The sequence below is a fragment of the Monodon monoceros genome, unplaced genomic scaffold (assembly GCF_005190385.1).
Source record: "Monodon monoceros isolate NGI ecotype Baffin Bay Population unplaced genomic scaffold, NGI_Narwhal_1 Super_Scaffold_8, whole genome shotgun sequence".
Lineage (NCBI taxonomy): Eukaryota > Metazoa > Chordata > Mammalia > Artiodactyla > Monodontidae > Monodon > Monodon monoceros.
In genome coordinates, this window is record NW_021703785.1 from 2,952,573 (window position 1) to 2,974,420 (window position 21,848).

General features: G+C 44.6%; 1 protein-coding gene across 1 annotated transcript in view; it reads left to right on the plus strand.

Moving 5' to 3' along the window:
• IRS2 (insulin receptor substrate 2) overlaps positions 1-20,310 on the plus strand; it is a 28,054-nt gene extending 7,744 nt beyond the window's left edge. The window contains exon 2 of the mRNA XM_029210449.1: positions 19,599-20,310. Coding sequence (XP_029066282.1) covers positions 19,599-19,603 — 5 coding nt within the window. The 3' untranslated portion in view covers positions 19,604-20,310. The remainder of the gene's footprint in view (positions 1-19,598) is intronic.
• The last annotated feature ends 1,538 nt before the right edge of the window (positions 20,311-21,848 follow it).

Below are 21,848 nucleotides of genomic sequence, written 5' to 3' on the forward strand. Positions count from 1 at the left end.
TTTCTGCTTTGGTTGGCTAGCTCTTGTCATAATAAGGTAATCCGTGCCCTGTTCCCACCCCGTTCCCAGGAACAGACAACTAAGGTGCTAATGAAAACACACACAGGCTTTCCTGAATGAAAGTCACATGACTTGTTCTAGTTCCTTTATTGAAAGAGAAACCTTTACCAAAATAGTACTTCGGAGCAGGAAGCAGGGTGTGTGGAACACTAGCCCAGGAATCAGGAAGCCAGGTGTCTAGTTGCTGTGCTGCGTGAGTCACGTGCGAGAGAGGAAAGCCATTTAATCCCTCTTTCTCACTTTCTCTGTCTGTAGAATGGGGTCCTTATAACCCTCTCTTCCTGTGCTCAGGGCCCCTGGGAGGCCCAGGAGGTTGTCAACATCCGGAGCGGTTCAGCTCCTCTAAAGAAACGTGTTAATAAATCCAGCGATGCTACTCATGCTTATGTACAGGAAAGACACTTTTGTAAACGGGTGTTCTTAAATTAAAAACCAGGATGCTCAAAGTTGTCTGAACGTGGAGCCGGTACCTTCCTAAGAAATTCAGGCCTTCTCTGTTTTGGTGGCTGGTTTTACTCCAGTCTCCGAGAACCATTGTTTTTTCCCCCTCTTTGATTCACTTGAGATTTTTCTTTTCCTAGATAATTATCAATTGTCATGAAGTAGTGTTTTAAATTACAGAGTAAAATAACAATTAAGGAAAAGAGCATTCCGATCCTGAAACTACATCAGGACCGTACTTTCTGATGACCTTTTGCGACGTGGTTGTAAGAGATAGTGTCAAGATGAAAAACGTGTAACTGGAATATAGATTTTTTAAAATTGACAGTATTGCTCCTAATATGGGGCGCCTTATGAGAAGAGCAGAACCCTTAAACTGTTAGTTGCTGAATCGGCCATTGTTTGGCCTGGGGCTTCAGTCTTCAGGGTTGATTTAATGAGGGTGATCACTCCTGCCCTGTTTTGATTTGACTGGTTGTCAAACTGGGTAGGAAAACCTCCAGCGTTTCTTTTGTTCTTCCACAGGCCCACTAACCCCCAGAAGAGGAATTTTCATAGGTAATTAATGCTTTATTTTCTTTAGAACTCTTAGTATTAAAATGAATCTCTTTCTGAAAAGAACTTGCGAAAGTTTCAGGACCAGCACAGGGATAATGGGTTTTCTGTTAAAATTCCCACTAATGCGTTTTCTGTAGAAGCAGAGTCCCAAGAGCCGGTTAACTTTTGGTATCAGATTTGGCAAGTGGAGAGGGTTTTTTGTTTTGTTTTTTTGGGTAGCACAGAATCAGGTGTTCCCATTTCACCTCAGAAACTTAAGGGAAAATGTACCTTGACTCCTTTATCTGCTTTGCCAAGTACACCAAGTTGGGGAAGCTCGGAGGGAAGGGGACCAGCGTGCCCGTCCCCACAGCCCGGTCTTCACTGGGGCTCCTGTGATAGGTGAATTTTCTGCAGACTTTATCTACTGCAGACATGAGCAGAATGCATGTTTCCGTACAAGTCGGGCAAGGCCTTTGAATGCTGGCATTCTTATCCACCAAACGGAATTTTCTGAACCTCCAAGATCAGCGGATATAAACATGTTATCGATCAGGTGGTAGGTTTTATGAGAATAGCCACATTTCAATGGGAAGATTCTTTCTGTGTTCGTTTCATTAATTTGAACGTATTCTTCAAGGTGGCAGTGATTATTCTGAATCACTCCAGGTCGATTACTGTAGACAGAGTTCAGCGGTAGATTTTTTCTGAAGAGAACTGGTGAAGTCATCACTCAAGATGGAGGAAATGCTGAGGCTGCTAATTGCTCCTGATGATTCCATTTCTTTCTAGATGTGGCTGCAGAGACTTACATGAACTGTGCGCTGAAATAACGGGCACAGAAGAAAGTGTGAATAGAGCTGGAGTCTATGTTGGACACTAGCATTTCACTCTGTGGGTGCGAATAACACAAGGTGCTTCTGTGCTTGGCCGTCTCATTTAATTGAATTCGTTGCATCAGAACTGAATTCATTGCATTCTGCTGAAATGGATTTGGGTCAAGACTTACAGGCTGCACGTTTACAAATGATACAGTGGTTAAGTGGTTAAGTTAGCGGCTCTGAATGTCTTTTCTATTGGACTAGGAAATGTTAACTTTGTATCAGGTCGCTTTTACCTGTCCAGAGACTTCGTAAAAGTTGATCAGGCAAACGTGTCTTCAGACTTGGCCCAGTTTTCTTACGCCATACGTGATATTTATGCCCAGAGATGCGATTTGCTTATGGTGCTTTTACTGAAATTTGGAATATTTGGTCAAATATTGTGATCCATGATATACCTTAAAGATGAATGATTACGTGTACGACATTTTGTAAATACTGGGCTTTTTAGTATCAGTTTTAAAGAGTACCAAATTTGGGGGAAATAAATAATTACTATTTTGGGGTGATGTGTGTGTGTATGTGTACATGTGTGTAGCTTCATAATATCTCATCCAGTTGTGCTCCAAGAGGCTGGATGTGGGTATTATTTTCATAATTGAAGCTCCAATACTGAATAAGAATGTGTTCTCTAATCGCATTAAAACTTTTAACCTTAAGTATAACCTATAGTTTTACTGTTACTTTAATCGATCCATATGGTATTGTTAGTACAACTGCTTGAGTGAGTTACTATGGTATAGTACTAAATTTCAATCTTTCCAATGTGAAAAAAATAGGTATTATGATAGAGTTCATTATATTAGTGATTTTAATGATTACCTTAAAATCCATATGTATAGCTCAAGAATGACTTACACTTTTGCATAGAATCAGTGCATAATCTTTAATATTTATGAATGCAACACAGGGCTTTCTCTATGCAAATTCAAAAGTACTTACTTAAATCCACCCATCTTTTGCCTCCAAATTATAAGTGTAACTAACAATCCCCAAAACTTGGTGGACAGTGAATGATTTTGAAAGAATGCTACTAAAGTCAATGAGATGGATGAAAACGTAACCATTGTTCTGATCAATATTGAAAGATAATTGCATGCCCCCTCCCCTTTCAATCAAAAGAAGTGTTTAAAATCCAAAAAGTATTTTTTTTTCACTTTATAGCGTTAAGACATTTTCATACATAAAGTCTCACGTAATACTCCAAAAGCCCTGTGTCATAGGAGGGCCGCCTGGATCTCCATTTTTGGAACGAGGAACCTGCAGCTTAGAGAGTCCCAGTGACTTGCCTGGGAATCCCTGAGACAGAAAAGGGTAGTGATGGGTTGAACCACACGAAGACGCTGTTGTACCAGTACTCTTTATTTTATATCCCATCTTATCCAAGTCCTACACACTGTCTACTTTGGAAGCTCATATACAATAGTGACCTTGGGATTTTACTGTCGATCGGCCTTAGGCAGCTTTCAAGTTAGCAGCTGGGTTTTTATTTCACTTGGTGGCAGTAACTTAATTTCTCTCTCTTCCACACGTTATTCATTCAGAGTAAGATGGGGACAGCTAAAAGCAGGAAGACTGGACAATAAAGGAAAGCTCTGTCATTTTTAAAAAATGTATTTATTTTATTTTCTAATTTTTATTGTAGTACAGTTGATTTACAAGGTCATGTTAGTTTCAGAAAGCTCCCTCTTTTTTTTGTTTTTGGTGTTTTTTTTGATGTGGACCACTTTTAAAGTCTTTATTGACTTTGTTGCAATATTGCTTCTGTTTTATGTTTGGGTTTTTTGGCCGCGAGGCATGTGGGATCTTAGCTCCCTGACCAGGAATCGTACCCGCACCCCCTGCATTGGAAGGCAAAATCTTAACCACTGGACCACCAGGGAAGTCCCCCTCATTTTTAAAACTGTTTTCCACACCTGCCAGTTGGACGGGCTCAGGATTCGACATTTTCAAAGCTCTTGTGATGTTGGTGAATTTTAGAGCTGAATCAAAATGTTGGTTGGTCGTCTCTTCTGGGGCCTCTCAGGCTCTCTTCCTGGACTTCCAGTGGTCTGCAGAGTTGGAAAACTTATATTTCTCCAGCTGTCTTTGTTTTAGTAAAGCAAACTGTATATTGTACATGATAAGATACCCTCCCACCCCCCACAACACTAAATGCTTGAAAACTCTCTCCACACAGAGTGGTGACAGGAAAAAAAAATACAAGGTCATTTTGAGGGAGAGGAGTTGAGAACCATCCGTCTAATGTAACTCATTTTAAGGTTGTGAAGACAGAGGCCGAGGGAGGTCGTGCGTCTTTTCCAAGGTCACTGATTTAATTAGTGGGTAGAGATGTTTGTAAATATTACCAGGAAAGAATACGGTTTGCTCTGTCTCTGTGGGCCTTTGTGTGGAGATGAATACCTTTCTCCTAGGATATGGCCTGTTCCCTCTAGAATGATTTATTGTTTGTAGAAGTGCTATTTTTTTTTTATTTGGGAGCCTTGCAGGAAATGGCTTCATGCATATACTACAAGGTATGCTGGTGGACAGAACTAGAGGAAAGCAGACACTTGAATAAGGAAGAATGCTGTAAGTTAGAGAAATAGGCTACTGATGCCCACGTGGGCAGTGTTTTCTGATGTGGCAGAAGGGTGAAGGCCTGGCAGACATTCAAGATCATGTGCTTACTTGTGTTTAAAAAAAAAAAAAGAGGAAGAAAGAAAATTCTTGGGATAATTCAAATCGAAAGGCCTCTGTGATCTGGGAAAATGTAAGTCCTTTTTCTTTATCAGTGGGTCATCCTGGGGCCCTGACCTGACATCTAATGGAGCTGTGTTTTCATTCCTTCCTTGAGGGGTCCTTAAGATGCATTTCTTCTCTAAGTGAGATACCCTATACTCGTCATTATGAATAAGGCCATTAGCAGTTTCCTAAGAAGCTGTTTCATGACGAGTCATCACTCTATTTCATGATGAGTCTATTTGGAAACGAACCATTTTAGAATTTGCCTAAGGACCCATGAATAATCAGTGGTTGCTAGGTGGTGATCTTCTGGGGAGTGGATTATCTCACCGGTGCCCTTCTTGTTTTTAAGATCTTTTATTTTTTTCCGAGAAAAAACTTACTTAACTTCACTGTTATGGGATAAGAAATGGTTTTTCAGAAGGCACTGCCTTCCTAAGATGTGATTCTAACCCCCCTTTGAAAGGCATAAAAGAAGACATAAACAAACGTAACAGCTCACACAACAGCTATCCATGTTTGAAAAAGCGTGGTCGGGAATCTATAGCCTTGTGCTCTGGGGAGTGGTTCAGGGCTGTGTTTACACGAGCTGCCAGTCTCTCCAGCATCCGCAGAGAGAGCACTTCCTTCCTAGCAGACGGCCACACGCCTGCCATTAGAAGCCACGCGCGCCAGTAATCCACCCAGCATCGCTGGCGGCCAGCGGCGCAGGGTAACAAAACGGGAATGCTTGTCCCCCTGTCAGGAATGAATGGAGTGATGAAACTGCTTCTCAGGATAAGAAGAAAGCAAAGCTCAGAGGACCCTGTCAGGGGGCATTGGCTCTGTGGAGCACTTTCCCAGTTAGGTGGAAAGCGGATGGGAATAAAGATGCTGATGTGCTATGTGGGGAGTGTTTGTAAGTAAACCCGGTAGTCTTTCCCTGGATGAGGTCTGGATCCCTTCTGTGAAAACTTGTCTTCCTCGGAGGACCTGGGACGGAGCTCTGGCTTCCCGGCCCCGTGCTAGTGATGGAAAGCAACTGAAAATAGAGGCTGAGCTCAGTGACCGTCTGATGCCCCTGGATCCCCAGGTCGTAGAAGCCTCCCCAACCTGTCATGTGAGTGACGCAGCCGTTTTCTGCCCTGCCAGGCCCAGCTCAGGCCCCCTGTGGTCCCCTGCTTCTTTCTTCCTGGAGGGCTTCCAGAGCCCAACGTGGGTGGATGAATGGATGGATGGATAGACGGATGGACGGATGGATGGAGGGAATTGTTAGCTGGGGGAGAAGTTTTGGAAACAGGCCAGGACGTTCTTACTAAATTTAAAAACTGTGCATATAGTATTTTAGAAACTCCAGGCAGTAAGCAGGATTAAACAGGGCATGGACTAGAGGGTGCTGTGCACATTGATTTTGTTTGAAAATCAGAGATGGACGTACAGCCAGAGCTCCTGAAGTACTAAGGCAACAAGAATTCCTAGAAAGGGAAAGTGGTCAGTTTCTTATACCACAGCCTGGATGCATTTTTTTAAAAGATAATTTGCTACCGTGATTTGTGGTGGTGTTATGCTTCTGTTTTATTCTTATATGATGCAGGTAATTTAAAAAATGTTTTCCAGCATGAAAGGGACCTAAACTAATACTTTTGGTATTATGCAAATGAAACAAAACAAATCCATGAGCTACTCATAAGCTCTTCCAGTTATATCAAATTTTTTAAACAAATACTTTATCAAATATTTATATCAAATAAGTTTGGTGAAACTTACTTCACCAGTTAGACTTATAATAAATGTACAGTTCAGCTGAAAATATTTAGGTGCGTTTTCGCAAAATATCTTAGTTGCGAAACTGCAAAATCTGTATTTCTTCTTTCTTTAGAATATTATAAAACCAGAGTGGACGTTTATCTCAGTCAGTTTCAGAAAACTCACTTTAACTGGTTGAATAAACAAAAAAAATTTAAACTTTTAATAATGAACTGTGTGGAAATATTCGATATGAAATATTGACCCACTTCTATAAATACAAACATTCATGAATTTTGAAACAGTTTTTCGATTTTATTTATTTTGACAAGTTTTTGAAATGAACATTTTCTTTTCAAGTTGAAAGTTTGCAGTAGCTTCCAAATACTGATAGAATGACATTTTGGTGCTGAGGGTCATAATCAAAATTGTAAAGACGCAGTAGCACGGACAGATCTTAATTCCGTTTTACTGTTATTTGTGGTTTAGCTTGTGGGTAGTGCTGGTTTATGAGTAGATTTAGTTCTCAATGAAATAAGCACCGCAGTAAAATACCCAAGTTTAACCCAAGTTAAACGCGTGGAGCGTTCAACTCGGTTCCTAGAATAACTCTGGGTGATAAGCATGCATCTTCACGAGTCTGGAGTCCGTGCCGTTCAGCTGGAATGTTCAGAATTCATCTCTGAATTTATTCTTGAGCCGTTCTTGGCCAAAGACACAGGATGGGCTGTCCCTGCTGGGACTGCAGGTGTCCTTGCTGGAAAAGTCTGGTGGAACCACTCAAACGTGTAGTGCCCCAGTCCCACACACACACTTGGGGTCCATCCAGTGAAGTGGAATTTCCACATCAGTTTTCTCCTCCGAGAAACCACAGGTTTGATCTTGCTGGGCCCCGGCTCCGAGCTGTCAGCCTCTCTGAGCTCTGGGTAGCCTCGCCTCAGAACTCCCAGTATTTCTCTGTGTGCTCTGTCTTTGCTGTTAGCCTTTGGATTCCAGAAACTTCACGAGGTTAGTGGACTCCCTCTCGCGTTCCTTCTGAGGCTTCCCTGCTCACCCTCAGCTCTTGCCGAAGAAGGATGCTCACCTGTAGTCTGTGTGATGGGAAGCATGCGTAGCTGCAAAGCTGAGAAAACTCACACGTAAGATGTGCTCAGTGCTGCTGCCTGTCCGTGAGAAGTCAACATTTCGATTTTAGTTCGTTTTTTTCCTCATAAATGATCCACAGACATTTCATGTGATCACAGTTCTATTTATAGTGCAGGCTTCAAAATTGCTTAATTTTCAGACGTCCTATTAATTTCCAAGTAGAGTTCTGTTTTCTTAAGACACACCTGAAACCACGTGCAGGCAGCTCTGAGCCTTTTTAAAAAGTGTGTGTTTTATCTGTTTTCCCCCGAAAAAAGCCAACAAAGAAATGACAGGAACTTCCCTTAAGGGCTCCTTGGGAGGATAGAAAGGTGGCTTGTGGGGCAGGAGAGACAGAGGCGGGAAAGGTTAGATCTTCCTTCAGCTTTCAGATTTAACCAAATGGTTAGGTTTTCTTACTTTTTCATTACAGAGATGCTAATTGTGACATGTTGCATACTTTAAAACTATTTCACCCATTTGAAAAATATTACAGTGCAGGCTAGAAAGAGGTTTGGCTTCCAAGCTAAAACAAACAAAGAAAAAACAACCCAAAACCAAAAGTACCGAATCTTCAAGCCTACCTTTGAAACCAAGGAAATAAATGTAATGTTGACATGTGTTCGGAGCATGAAGTAGTGTAGGTAGTAACAAGTGCTCCAGAAAACAAAGCAGGGAAGAGAGAGGGAGAAGGTGGAGAGGAAGCAAGTCCTATAGGTATTTAGGGGGAGAGTCATATGAGCAAAGGGAATGACTAACTGTGCAAAGGCCCTGGGGCGGAAAGTTGCTGGTGTGTCCCAGGATCAGAAGGAGACCCGTGTAGCTGACCAAGAGGGAGCAGGGAGAGAGTAGTAGGTGATGAGAAGGAACTAACAATGAACCGTGACGTGTAGAGAGCCTGGTCAACCAGTGTAAAGACTTTGTTCATGTTCAACAGTGAAGATGGAAAATATAGTTTCTTTGGAACAGTATGTGAAGTGTTTAAAAACTTTTCATATCATTTCACCATAGCATCTTTTTCCACTTAGTGTGGTATATGTCAACTCCTGACTTTCTTTCTCAAAAACATGATGTAAAAGGTGAAAAGACCTAAAAGTTTCTGGGGGAAGGAATATGCTGAGATGTCATTGCACTGGGGAAGGCAGAGGGAAATTGTCACAAGATAAACAGTGCCATCAAAGCACAAGTGTCTGGTCGTGGAATTACATGCTCGGTTACCCAGACGTTATTTGTAAAGCACCTTATAACATGTTTAGATGGTGTTTCATCCTCAGAACCTCCAAGGAGGGAACGTTCTTGCCCTTACCCTTATTTTTTAAAGGAACCACCCGAGGGTGAAGGGGTCTAGCAGTGGACCTCAGGGGAGCCTCTGCCGGGCTGTAGGGAACGATGCTCTGGTCCGCTCGCTGCTTCCTGGTTCTGTGTCTTCTCAGAACCCCCAGTGGCTTCCTTTGAAAAACTGGGTCAGTTACTCCCAACTCCCCCTCCCCAGGGCATCCGTCCACACAGTGTGCTTTCCGGTAAGGAGCGTGAGGTTCAGGCTCTGCAACAAATTGATTTTCTTCATCAGCTCATTGGGAAACTAAAATGATAGAAAAGCCATTATTCCATGTATTTCATGGAGATTGGGCCTCAGCGTGGAAGCACCGATGGGGGTGAGCTTGGAGTTAAGGGGTGTAAGACGTCCAGAAAAGCTAGTACTGCGTGTGGATAAAGACCCTCCCCTTCTTCTAGCCTTTCTGTGGAGAAACCGCACCCTTAGTACGTGGACTTTGTGGCTATTTGTAGCTTATGTCACTTTAAGGACTTGACATGGGTTTAGGTCTACCTTCAGAACGTAAGCTCGGTTTTACTTAATTTTTCTGAGATACGTAAAAAAGGGATGGCCTGCATGAAGTGTCTTAAAGAAGCTCATCCATTCAGACAAGAGAAAAATGACGATCCCATCCTAATTATTTATTTCTACTGTATTAGTAGTTGTTCCTTCTTGTAGGGGTTGCTATTACTTTGTCCAGACCGGAAGTGTGAAATTTGCATTTTCTCTGTCCAGTGTATATTTTAGGAAACACGCTTATGCTCGTGGGTCTCTTCAAGTCATTCTTCAGAATTTGATGTGTAAGGAATCAGAGCAGGAAGGGGTGGATGGCGGGAGGCTGCGTGTTCACGTTGGGGGGAGGTTTGTGAGCAACACCCAGGGTCTCAGCGGGGACACACGGCCGGGGGGGGCTGTGCTTCCCCCTCTGTGTCTGCCACTCTCGCCCTACAAGCAGATTGCTAGCATAGACTTGTAAATAACTTGATTCACGCGTAGTCTTGTCAGATCTGTGCAAGATGTGTGAAGTATGGGCAAGTCAAATAAGGCTCCAATTCAAGCTTATCTCCAAAGAATGACAATGGCTAAATATTAATCTTTCTTTATGTGAGCCTATTGAAACAACCAATTTGTAAATATAGTGAAAGTTACAATGAATGGGCAAGTTTATTCTGCTGCTTCTGTTTCGGTCACTTTGAAGCCTACGCCCCATTCGTGTTCAGTTCGATACGAGTAAATTTTGCAGAATGGCCGGCTGCCCTCTAAGGAGAATGGAGAAAATAAGTTATTTTATGTTAATTCATAGAGACCGAGTGTCACAGAATCATAACGCTGCTAAATGTGAAAAGGCGGAAGTGATCTCTCCGGACAGGACATCCCTGTCTGCGTGATGCTTTTCTGGAGGGGAGGGGCCTGTGTGTGTGATGTATTGGGCGTCGTTGTGGTCTATCAAGTGGTCCTCTGCTCAGTCTGGAGTTTGTGTTTTTGATTCCTAAAGAGGTGGTTGGGAAGGCATGTCTTCTCTAAATCCATTCTTAAAAGTCATAGAGAGGGCTTCCCTGGTGGCGCAGTGGTTGAGAGTCCGCCTGCCGATGCAGGGGACACGGGTTCGTGCCCCGGTCCTGGAGGATCCCACATGCCGCGGAGCGGCTGGGCCCGTGAGCCATGACCGCTGAGCCTGCGCGTCCGGAGCCTGTACTCCGCAACGGGAGGGGCCACAACAGTGAGAGGCCCGCGTGCCGCAGAAAAAAAAAAAAAAAAAAAAAAAAGTCATAGACAAACCCTGCCCAGCTTTTGGAGCCCCGGGAAGGTTTTCGTGTCAATCAGTAAGAAATGCCGTCTTTACACCGGATGGATGGATCGTTTCCCACCTTTCCAAGCCTTCAGCAGTTTGGGAAGCTGACTTTATGTCGCTGGGTATTTTGGTCCTGCCCTCTGCCTTCTCCCTGGAAAAGAGGGAAGGATGAGACGGGTTTGTGATCAGGGGTGTCCCAGCAGCGTCCCCCTGTGTGTCACCGTCTGGACAGGACTGGGTGCCTTCCAGCCCCGGGCATGAAGGCTTCCCACCTGGGGGCAGCGGCAGGCACCTCCCTGCTCCGTGTCTGACAGCTGGTGGCCCTGGGCACTCCAGGAGGGGGCTGGGGGCCAAAGTTTCCAACCACAGGTTTCTGCGGATCTCCCGATGCCACGTTGAAAGTCCCGGGTCTGAGGCCCCTGGTGTGCAGGGTCCCTCCCAGCAAACGAGCAAGTAGAATGTCTAGGTTGGGCTCTGACAAGTCTGCACAAGTTCTCTTCAGCAGGTGTACCCAGCTGAGGCTCAAGTTGTGAAGGACATTAAAAACATTTCAGCATTTGGGCGGAACGAGCGTGCAGGGCGGCTTCACCTGGCTGGTCTGGGCACTGCCTGCCGGGGAAGCTGGGGGTGGTCTGCAGCCTGGGGCACCGGGGCCTGGGTCCCCCTGGCCCTGCTTTCCTGGGAAGGCGTGGCTGTCGGCGGCTGCTGTCTTACTTGACTTTTTAGCAAATGCACTTCATAAAGATGGTCTGTAACTTCGCACGTTCCACTCTTCATTCCTGAAATTTCAATCAGGGGTACTGCTTTTGGATGTAAATCGCTCTCTTCGGCCACAGAGGAATTTACAGAGGAATTTAAATGTCTGTCTGCATTATGGGACACCGCCGTGTGTGACCCCCGAGAGAATTGAGGTCCTGTGCCCCGTGGCCCCGCCTAGTTGGGGCCCCGTCGGCCGCTGGCATCTTGCTCGCGGGCCCTGCGATGCGGAGAGGGATGTGTGCGTTCTCAGGTGATGCAGAGACACGCGCGGCCTGTGCACGAGGCGTGCAGAAAGCACCCAGGCAGGGTGCTCTGGGCAGGGTCTGAGAACTGTTAGCTTTAAATGGCCCTGAGTTACCCCCCCCCCAAAAAAAACACACAATTCTGCTTCTGTTCCGCTTCTAGCCAATGAAAACAAGTTTATTCACTTTTTCCCCCCCCAAGAGCTCTTCGCCCTGGTGTTTGTGCATTCATGGCTTGTTTACTTACTGCTTGAAGTTGCAATTGCTGGTGACGTCATTCATGGGTGTAGTTTTGAATGGAGGAGACACCGTGAAGGCAGATGGATGTACTCAGATTCCCAGTGCACAGGGCTGCCAGGCCTGGGGCTTTGTCATTCCCAGCGCAGCGTGTGGTTACCCGTGTACATCGTTGAAAGGGGCGGGAAGAAGGCAGAAGGACCCGGCCCCAAGGTGCACATCCTGCCAGCAGCACGTGCTTACTGTGTGTGGAAAAAACAATTTTTGTGTGTGTATGTATGCTTTTCCTGTTTGTACTACTTAGTCATATACTGTATGCATAAAACCTCTTTTGGTAGTTTCCCCATGCCCAGTGAGAAACCTAGGGCAGAAGAATAATGTCCCCATTTTCCTAACAGGGAACAGCCTGGTGGGTGCTGCCTGCTGGGCCTGGGGACCCCGACTCTGGTGAGGCCAGTGGCTCTCCACACTCGCATGTCCTTGAGCCGTGGGGACGGTTGCCCTGAGTCCCTCCTGAGCTCCCAGCAAGGCTCCTGAGGTGGCCGGTGGTAGGAATGGGTGTCCACCTGTGCCAGGGCAAAGGACACGGCCCTCAGCCTCCTCATTGCTGGGAGATCCTGCATCTCAATGTAAAGGCCAGGTGTACGTCTGCACAAGGTGTGTTCTTTCCCCCGAGCCAGGACGCTGGCGTCCGTATCAGTGAGGTGTCATCCATGGGAGGGAATGTACTCGCAGTCTGGAGGCGGAGGCTGCTCAGGCCCTGTGGGTCTGTGCCCAGCAAGACAGCTCGGGGCACTGGCTGGGCTGGTGGTGGGTCACAATATGTTTCCCCCCATTTTTTTCTAATCCTTTCTTTTTTCTTCTTTTTCTGTGATGACAGACAAGCACTTCACAAATCCCGTTTTCAGAACATTTCCAAATTATTGGATTATCATTATGTATAAACCAGAGTAAATTTCAGATTCCTGAAGGTGTACCTTTTTAGCTGTACTCATAGGTACGTTTCCTATTAGTGATATTCTAGAGGTAATTTGAGTTACATTTGGCATAATTTCAGACTTCCAGAAAACGCTTATTTCAGTCTCAATAATAAAAACAAAAAAGGTATCAAATCATAAAACGAAGAAAACCCAGTAGCAACTCTTAAATATTTAAATATTCGAAGGAAAGAACGGTTCATTTGAAATGATACCTAACAGGATATCTGGGGTTGGATATATTTTGAACAAACTGTTATTCTACATTCCCTTAAATTTATAGCAAAACTTTAATATTTAGGTTTGAGAACCTCAGACAGACACAATATAAACATTTTTATAGTGTACAAAAATATACCCCTGAGGGAGAATTACACCGTTCATAGGATATTTGCAATTTTAACGCAAGTTCCGTCACTTGGCCCAAATGTTGTTTCAGAGCGTAGGAACATAATGCTTATAGTCGCATTCTCAAATGACTCAAGCAAGAGAAGAGATTTGGGCCCTTTCTGAATTGCAGATCTATCATATATAAATTTACTTATTATGTTCAAGTTGAAAGAGTAGTACTGTAGGATATATTTAGTAATAATGAGATTTATTCGGTACTATGGTATTATGCATGGAATATCAAGTGGAAGAGTAAGGGAAACTAATTCCTAAAGTGTGTGCTAGCTTCATAAATGATTTTATGACTTGCTTCCTCCTCCGTAGGGTCTGTAACAGGATAGCAGGCTTTTAAGTCAATGGGATTGCATCTCTGAAGCACGTAAGCCTGCCGATAATTTTCAGAGGGGGTATCAATTCGTCTCCAGGTGTAACCCACAGATGGAAATGTGTGTTGTAACTTTCACAAATTTACCCTTCTTTCTCCTCCTTGTCTTCCTCGTGTCCTGGGACACAATGTCTCTGTCACCATCACTCACCTCCACTGTTAAAGTGAGAAACAGCCGTGTCCAAGTGAGTGAACGTGGCTGTGTTCCAATAAAACTTTATTTCCAGAAACAGGCAAGGACCCGATTTGGCCGTACTCTGCTGACCTCTCCCTTAGAAGGCCACTCTCGTGTGAGACGACAAAGGTTTTCTTTTCTCTTGGGCCTCAGACAGTCCTAAAGTTCTGTGCTCCTTTAAAAGATTTTATTCTGCTTTTCTGCCTATGAGACATGGCATGAACCACATGGGTTTTTCTTTCTCTTTAGCTCGTCAGAGCTTCATGAAGGACCTAACAGGCATGTGCTGTATGCTGGGGACCGAGGTGGTCCAGGCCCTTGACCAGCAGGAGAGATAGGTGCACGAAGCAGAAACGCACAGTTTGCAGGGTTCGGTGTCTTTGGGGAGTTGATAAACAGCTGATGGTACCGTGTAAAGGTTTAAACTCCAGGACCCAAATGGAAGTTCCAGACCTCCTCTCACTCCTTCCCGAGTCCTCCCGTCTTTTATTTGCAAAAATGGGGGCTGCATTGTCAGCCCCCAGGGCAGCAGTGAGGAAAGTTCTGGGAGAAGTTAAGGATCGTCCTTTCCTGCTGATCAGCTCCAAGGCAGCGGGCAAGTCACCAAGGCTCCCTCATCTGGTTTTTACCTAGAAAAGGTCTAACGTTTCATAATTTAAGAGAAGGGTCCACCAGCAATTTAAGGACATTTTTGCCTCTTGGGTGTTTGCGTTAGGGCATGATAATAGTTCTCCGATGATGCTAGAAAACTCTTAAAAGGGTAGCTTCCAGGATCCACACACCAGGCTTTTCAATAACAAACAGAAAAGGAATGGATACTTAAGTATTACAACATAAAGTTGGTGTAGGCTATTCACTATAAAGTTTATGCTGGTTGCTGTGGGTGAAACTTGGACAATGGGGGGAAATTTGAAGTGCGATAACAGTCTAGGACACCTGATTGCTCTAGTCTTTGGTGATTAAGACAGGGTCTTATGTGAAGGATTAAACAAGAGCTAAAGAAAGAGAGATGCCTTTCATTAACCCCAGCCTCACGTAAGAACTTGGTTGTCTCATCCTGTTTCACGTTGTGTCATTAGCATCAAGTTGCAACTTGATGCTGGGAAATGACTTCAATAACAAGCATTCCGGATGAAATGATTTTAATTGTCAGTGGAAATGATGAGCTCAACTCCAAGAAGCTTCTAAATCTTTCACGAGTCGGGTTGGTGAAGTCAGTTACTGAGCCTGTTTGTCCTGGGAACCCTGTGCTTCCATATTTTCCTTTTAAGTTATTTTTTTTTTCCACTTGCAAAGTTCAAGTAACCGTTTTTCTTAGAATCCCTGGCTTGTTATCACACCCGACCTTACTTTCTTTTTGGTATATTCTAAGAGTGTTTTTGCTTCTAGTAAAGTGAGGAGATACTGAATTATCAGGTTGACTTTTCTAGGAATTTCTCATGTAACAGAAAAGTTTATTTTCTCCCGTCATTCTGTGTTTAACATAAAAAGTCTCAATGGACCTGAAGGACATGTTTGGGCTCACCATAGGGTTTATTTTTTTTTTTCAATCATAGTTGCTACTAGAAATATAAATTTTAATCTTAAGAAGTATAGTGTTTCATTTTTGTCATGCACATAAGTGTCTGCACTGGTCCTCATTCAGATCTGCCTGAAAATAGTAAGTCATTGGTACCTGCTACGTGGGTTTGCTGTCTGTTTTGTCCACTGCTGCTCACCCAAGGCCCATGAGACCAGGCCCCGTTCCCTCCTGCTGTGTCATGGAGCCCCACATGGGACTCTGTCTGCATCCAAACCCAAGTAATCATAAGAAATCATTAAAAAAAAGAGCCGTGAGTCAGAACATGCTCCCAGAATGCTGCTTGAGTTTATTTGCCTGAGCACGTTTACCCGATTTATTTCTAAAACCTTCTCGACCCGACACTCACTGCATTTTCCACTGAAGTGTTTGCGATCTTGGAGGCCAGCTCGGCGGTGGTGTGATGTGGCCGTGTTCTGACATCCGAGCCTTCCGTGGCTAGGGAGCTTCCCCACTGGGCTCAAGGACAGAGTTTTTCAGTGATTGTTTTCTTTTTCTTTCCTTTTTTTTTTTTTTTTGTAAAATAGAGCAAATTGGAGGTGGGGCCTTTGTTGACAACACCCGTGCTCATTTGCATTCTGATTGGTCTTTTAAATGGAAGAGAAAGGGCAGAATTAGCGCTGGTCCGTAGGGAGTTAGGATAACTGCATAAGGGACTGTATCCCTCATATGAACGTCATTTGTCATATGTCACAGAGCGAAAAGGAAAAGGATAGCTGGGCTGCGTGACATGCCATATGGAACAACGTCAATCTTTGTGCTGAAAGTTTTTTTTTTTTTTCAATCAAATAACTAGATTGATGCTTTCCATGAATGAGTTTCTTTATGAAGCAATGTCTAGGCTACAGAACAAGTACAGTGTGTAATTATACCACAAATGCAATGTGTATCAATAAATTTAAATTATTTTAGAAGCATTACATCTAGGAGCAGATTCAGAACTGGTGCATGTTACTCTGTAATTTTCACCAGCAACACATGGTTCTGGCCTTTATTTCTTCTTTGTGTCGCCCCTGTACCCTCACAGTTCAGAGAACGTCTCCCATCTTAATGATATTCACCGTGGAGGAATTGTGAAATTGATCACTGGTTCTTTGCCTCTAGTAGAATTAACATAGGTCATAAAATAAATAAAATTTTGCTGGAACCTCATCGTTACGAAGCACACATATTTAACAGTTGAGTGTGATGGGCTAGCAGTGTTGGAAGATTTTTTTTTCTAGTTGGCTGAAGCAGACTAATTTTCAGTGGGAGGGGTAATTTAACTTACTTTAGAAGTAACTAACTAAAAGGCAAAAGTGGGCTCACATTCCCAGGTCCCCGCTCCTGCCTCCGTCCCCTTCTTCCTAGGACGCGGGATGGAGCGACAGCAGTGAGAGGCGGCTCGTGGCAGGCGGGTCTGGCTTTGCTGGCTGGCTGCTCGCCTGGCCGCAGAGAGTCTGCTTGCTTGACGCACTTGAGCCCCGAATCCCAGGCATCTTCCCCGAGTGGCCCCCTCCCGGTGATCCTAGGTCCGGATTCTTGCTGGGGTGCGTGCAGGAGGACCTCCCCACGAGTTGGGGGTGAACCCAAGAGGTTTCAGTGGCAGGTGACTTGGGTGGCATGGACTGAAGTTCGGAGGCTCTCTGCCTCGAGGTGTCTGTGCAAGGCCACTGTTATCTGACCCAGTAGGAGACAGATTGCATCCACGTTGGGTCGATGTGTTGGCTCCAGGGCACATCTATACGCTTAGATATGTGAAGCACGGCACAGCTCTCGCCCAGACATCTGTCTCTGAGCTGGTGGCCGTCCTCTTTCTGGTCTCCTTGGCCTGAGGCTGCTCACGTCCTTCCCACGTGCCGTGAATGAATCCCCCTCCCTGTGATGGTACCTGTGCGTGCGTGCACGTGCGCGCGTGCTCAGCCTCCCTCCCCAGTCATCCGTGGCTCTCCCTGGCCATGTGTGGGACCACATCCCTGGCCCTTCCCTTCTGTGGAAGCCTGGGGCTGCTCGGCCCACGGCTCAGCATCTTAGGGGACCATGTTCCTTACTGTCCCCACATCAAGTTGACTCACTGGGTGGCCGACAGCCCGAATCTCTCTTGTGCCCTTGGAAGAGCTTTCTTCTCCCTTTGCTGGTAACTGCAGCCGAGCATCCTTCAGAATGCAGGTGTTTGCAGAGGGCAGCACACCTTTGAAAGAGTTGCTTCCTTCCCTGCCCAGAAAACAGCTGTCATGTGACTCCCATTCTCTACCTCATCATTCTCCCGTGTGCCTCACAGAGGCCCTGCACCGGAGCAGAATTGGAAGTAATGTTGAAAGGTCATTGTGTGAATAAATGCATGAATTATTTCCTTGCTTCTTAGCAGCTCTTTTCTTTCATAATGCTAGTGCTTAGAAATTAAGGTTTTGACAATTGTGTTGTTTGTACTTCAAAAAAATGAAGTTACACATTCAACTTGATTAGAGCTCATGACGATCTAATGATAATTATTTCATAGCAATAAAGCATCCTTAAAAACACAGCAAAAATGTCCATGGCCCTATGAGTTTGCAGTAAAGGAATGTAAGTTTTTCAGCAATAATTAACTCTGTGTGTTTGAGTTTGAGGGATTAAAGAATTTACTTGCTTAGCTGTTTTCAAGGTAATGGGGTTTTAGCGTTAACAGGAGACAATTAGGTACATTTAGCTAATCGTTAGTGTAAAAATAAAATAAACTCTGAATAGAAACCTTCTGAAAGTGGACCCACAGGGTAGTACTACCTCTAGGGTGGCCGTCAGATTCTTTTCACAGTCAGGGCCTGAGTGACAAAATGCAAACTCATTTAGGGTGAGACTGAAGTCCAGGTGGATTTTAGCAAATGCTGTATTTATTAAGGGACACTAACCTTCAGGTTCTCACCAGAGTCTCTTAGGACACCAGAAATCACAATAATGAATAAAATAGCTGGAGACACATCTTCCCTTCGGAGGAACTTTGGGACCCTGTTCTCCATTAAGTTTCATGTGCTGAACAGTTTACTTGTTACGTTTCTTAAAGGACGTAAGCTTTTTTAAAAATAATGAAGTGGCACTGCCTCAAAATGTCACATTGTAGGGAACTTCTGAAAACGTCATGAAAAGATACAGTATTTATGTTGCGTGTAGACAGCACGTGTCTACACAGGCTCTTGTTTGGGTTCTGCTGGGCTACAGAGCAGGTGCTTACTCTTGGCTGTGGGATACTGGAAGTTTCTCTCTTGCTGGGATTAGTCCTCTGAACTCAAGATGAACAGAAAAGAAGTAGACACACAATAAAAGCAAATCCAGGAGTGTGGTGAGCGCCGAGCGCAGAATTCTGAGTGATTTTAGAGGAATATTCAGAGGTGCAGGTTAAGCAAAGGAAGACACTGCTCTGTTTACGGTGGGGCGTGACCCACCGGGCACGCATGTGACCAAGTAGTTACCAGCATGGGGAGTGATGTAAAAGCCAAGAGGCTTAAAAAGAAAAAAAAGGCAGTATGCTGTGAAATGTCAGTCAGTCTCTCCAGTTGGTGTGTCCTCTAAAGGGACAAACACATACAGTAAAAATATGCTGAAAACATTGGGGACTGGGAAAAAGTTAAGGAAGTTTGATCTTTCAGCCCAGAAAGAGGGGAGCACTTGAAGCTGGTGAGGGTCCTGCTGGCTCCGCCCAAGGGCAGAGGAAGCGGGTGTGTAACGGGGGCTTATTTTTGAATCTTGGGTCGTTTTAGCAACAGGATAGAGTACCCAGTGGGAAGGGTTTTCCGAGGGCAGAAGTGTGAACGTATTACTTCTCCCACTTTCTTACCGCGACCCACACTGGCATTATCCGTGTAGCTGAGAACACGCGGTGTCACGTGGCGTGGTTTTCATCCTCTCCGCAGCCCTGTGAGGAAAGCAGTGGTTTCTCCCCCTCTGTCCGCACGAAGAACTGAGACCTGGGCATTTAAGGGGCCGTTGCCAGGTCGCTCAGCCCCTCTCCCATGGGTAGAATCATGAATGGTTTTCTTGCATTGAAAATGTGAACCTCACTTTATGGATCTCACAACTCACTGTAAACCCAGTCGCCCTGCTCCTGGGGAAACCGAAGGGGAGTTTACCCATTGAACTTGTCTCTGGAAAACGGAATGAGGAAAAGTTTGTTTCCCAAAGTGGATCATTTCCTGAAAGTGACACAGATGGTAAAGGAGGGTTGAGAGGGACCTCGTCTCCCGCAGTAGGATGTCTCTGTGTGCACAGCGGCCCCGCTGACTTCTTTTCTTCCTCTTTCAGAGTGAAGATCTGCCTGGCTTTATCCCCGTGACGACACACATCAGAGAAAAACATGAACAGAAGATGCTCAGCATTTTTTTAAAATCTGAAGCTGCTCAGTTTCCTTTTGAATCTGAGCGATTACCACGTGTGGACGCCTCTGGATTAGACGTGGAACCATCTCTATCCCTCGTTCCCACAGGGGGCATTCATCCTTGTGCTGGTCGTGTTGTGTTTTGTTTCTCGACAAAATTAGCGGAAGGAGTGATTCACGAGAAAATTGGACGTTTTCATCGGCCTTTTCCGTTGTGGCCAGTGTCTTAATTTCTCCTTAATTTTCATTTTGGCAAAGCAGATATATCCCTCAGCATGCTAGGAGATTCTACCAATTCGCATTAAAGTGGTAAAATCTGGTATTTACTGGCATCCTCTCAAAACTACCACCGTCCTACCTCAGTTCCAGGTGAAGCCAGATCGGCGTGGTCAGGGGCCGGCAGGACGTCTGGGTACCTAGAGTCCCAGCGCGGTCATCTGCCTCATCGAACAGGCCCGGTACACAGCTGCTTGTCAGACTCCAACCCAGGTACCTGCGTGTTTACTCACAGACAGAGCCCAGCGTGGGACTGACGTTTCCCAACGGAGATGAAATTTGAGATTGGACTTTGAAGATGGATGGATAAATAATAATTATTATATGTAACTGAAGCAACCTACTTTGGAAAACCATCAGCTGTACTGGGGGATGGGGGGGTGGGAGGGGCGGGGTCTGGGAAGGGGGTGAGTATCTCTTTTTACCTTTAACAGACTTGTTTAATCTTCTCTCTGTAGATGTTTATGTAGGTACTTCAAATTGCAAACGCCTTTGATCCTATTTACAAGCTCAAACGTCTCTGCTATCCTTAATCCTGAGCTTGCATTTCTCTAACCAAAAATTCACGTAGGCATGCTAGCGGTTCAAGGCTGGTCAAGGGTTTGGCAGATTTCTTTTAAAATGTATTATCTTTACTATGATGCTATTGTGTCTGGCAACGAGGCTGCCCTCAACAACAGCCACACACACACACACACACACACACACACACAAAGGAACTGATAAAAGAGGCATTCTGGCCCCTATGTTATTAATAGACAAGGAAGAAGAAAAACAATCTTACAGTACATGTCACTTGTGAAAAAAGTTCCCGACAAGGCTACCCCTATTGCACATGTTTTCAGTGTGCTGAAAGTATCGGTGTGGTGGTAGTTACCGCGGGTGTCGGGGAGAAACGCTGCCCTTGACCTGCAGGATGTCACGGCATCTCTCTGCTGCCTTGACACGTCGGGGGAGCTCTAGAGCCCCCCTCCCGTGTCTGGGTCCCCAGTGCCTCTTCTCTGAGAGTCCTGTAGAGGTTACATGAATTTATTGGAGATACGAGTTGGGGTTTTTTTTTGGGGGGGGGGTGGGAGAAAAATATATATAAATATATAGATAGATATCACTATAGAATAATGCATTCATAAAATGAGGCTTTTCTAGAGGAAGACCAAAAAATTCAATGTCTTAAACATGTATTTAATTGCAATGCAAAAGTCTTTCTCCTGCCATGCTGACCTTTTAGAACAGAGGATTGTACCGCAAGACAAAGTTGAATGTAAAGTGATCGCCCTGAGCATTTTCCAAGTTTCACTTTTCTAGAGAATCACACAGCACAACAGCGCGTAAACTATACCACGTTAGTTTGATGGTCATTTTCAGTGTGTAATATAGAGAGACTTTATTAAAATGTATAAAATGTCCTAAAGTTTTGGTTTAGTTTTGGGACTCGGGATGGATGGAGTTGCTATGGAAACCACCCCCCCCCCCCCCCCCCCCCCCCGTAGATAGGACTGAACGTGGGCGCTGCTGATTGCAGTGTCTGACTCGTATTTAAGTAGCTCTCCCCATCCTTCACTTGGTCCTGCCACCCTTCCCATGGTTCATGTTCCTCCTGCAACTTTAAACAAGCGAAGTAAAAAGTTGATAATATACTAAATTTTCTTCTGTACATTTCAAAAAAAAAAGGCATATGCAATATTTACATTTTTAATTTAGTTTACAGAATGGAACCAAAATGTATAAATGTTATGTTTGTTAAAACTTCACAATGTATATTGGGTCTTTGTACATTTTGCCTGACTTACCTTAAATTTAAAATATTTTTTGCTATATAAACTTTAACAGTTATTAAACAGTGTTTTCTTTTGGGGTACGTATTGTTTCTGGAGATCAAGATGTTAAATATATTTCTTGCT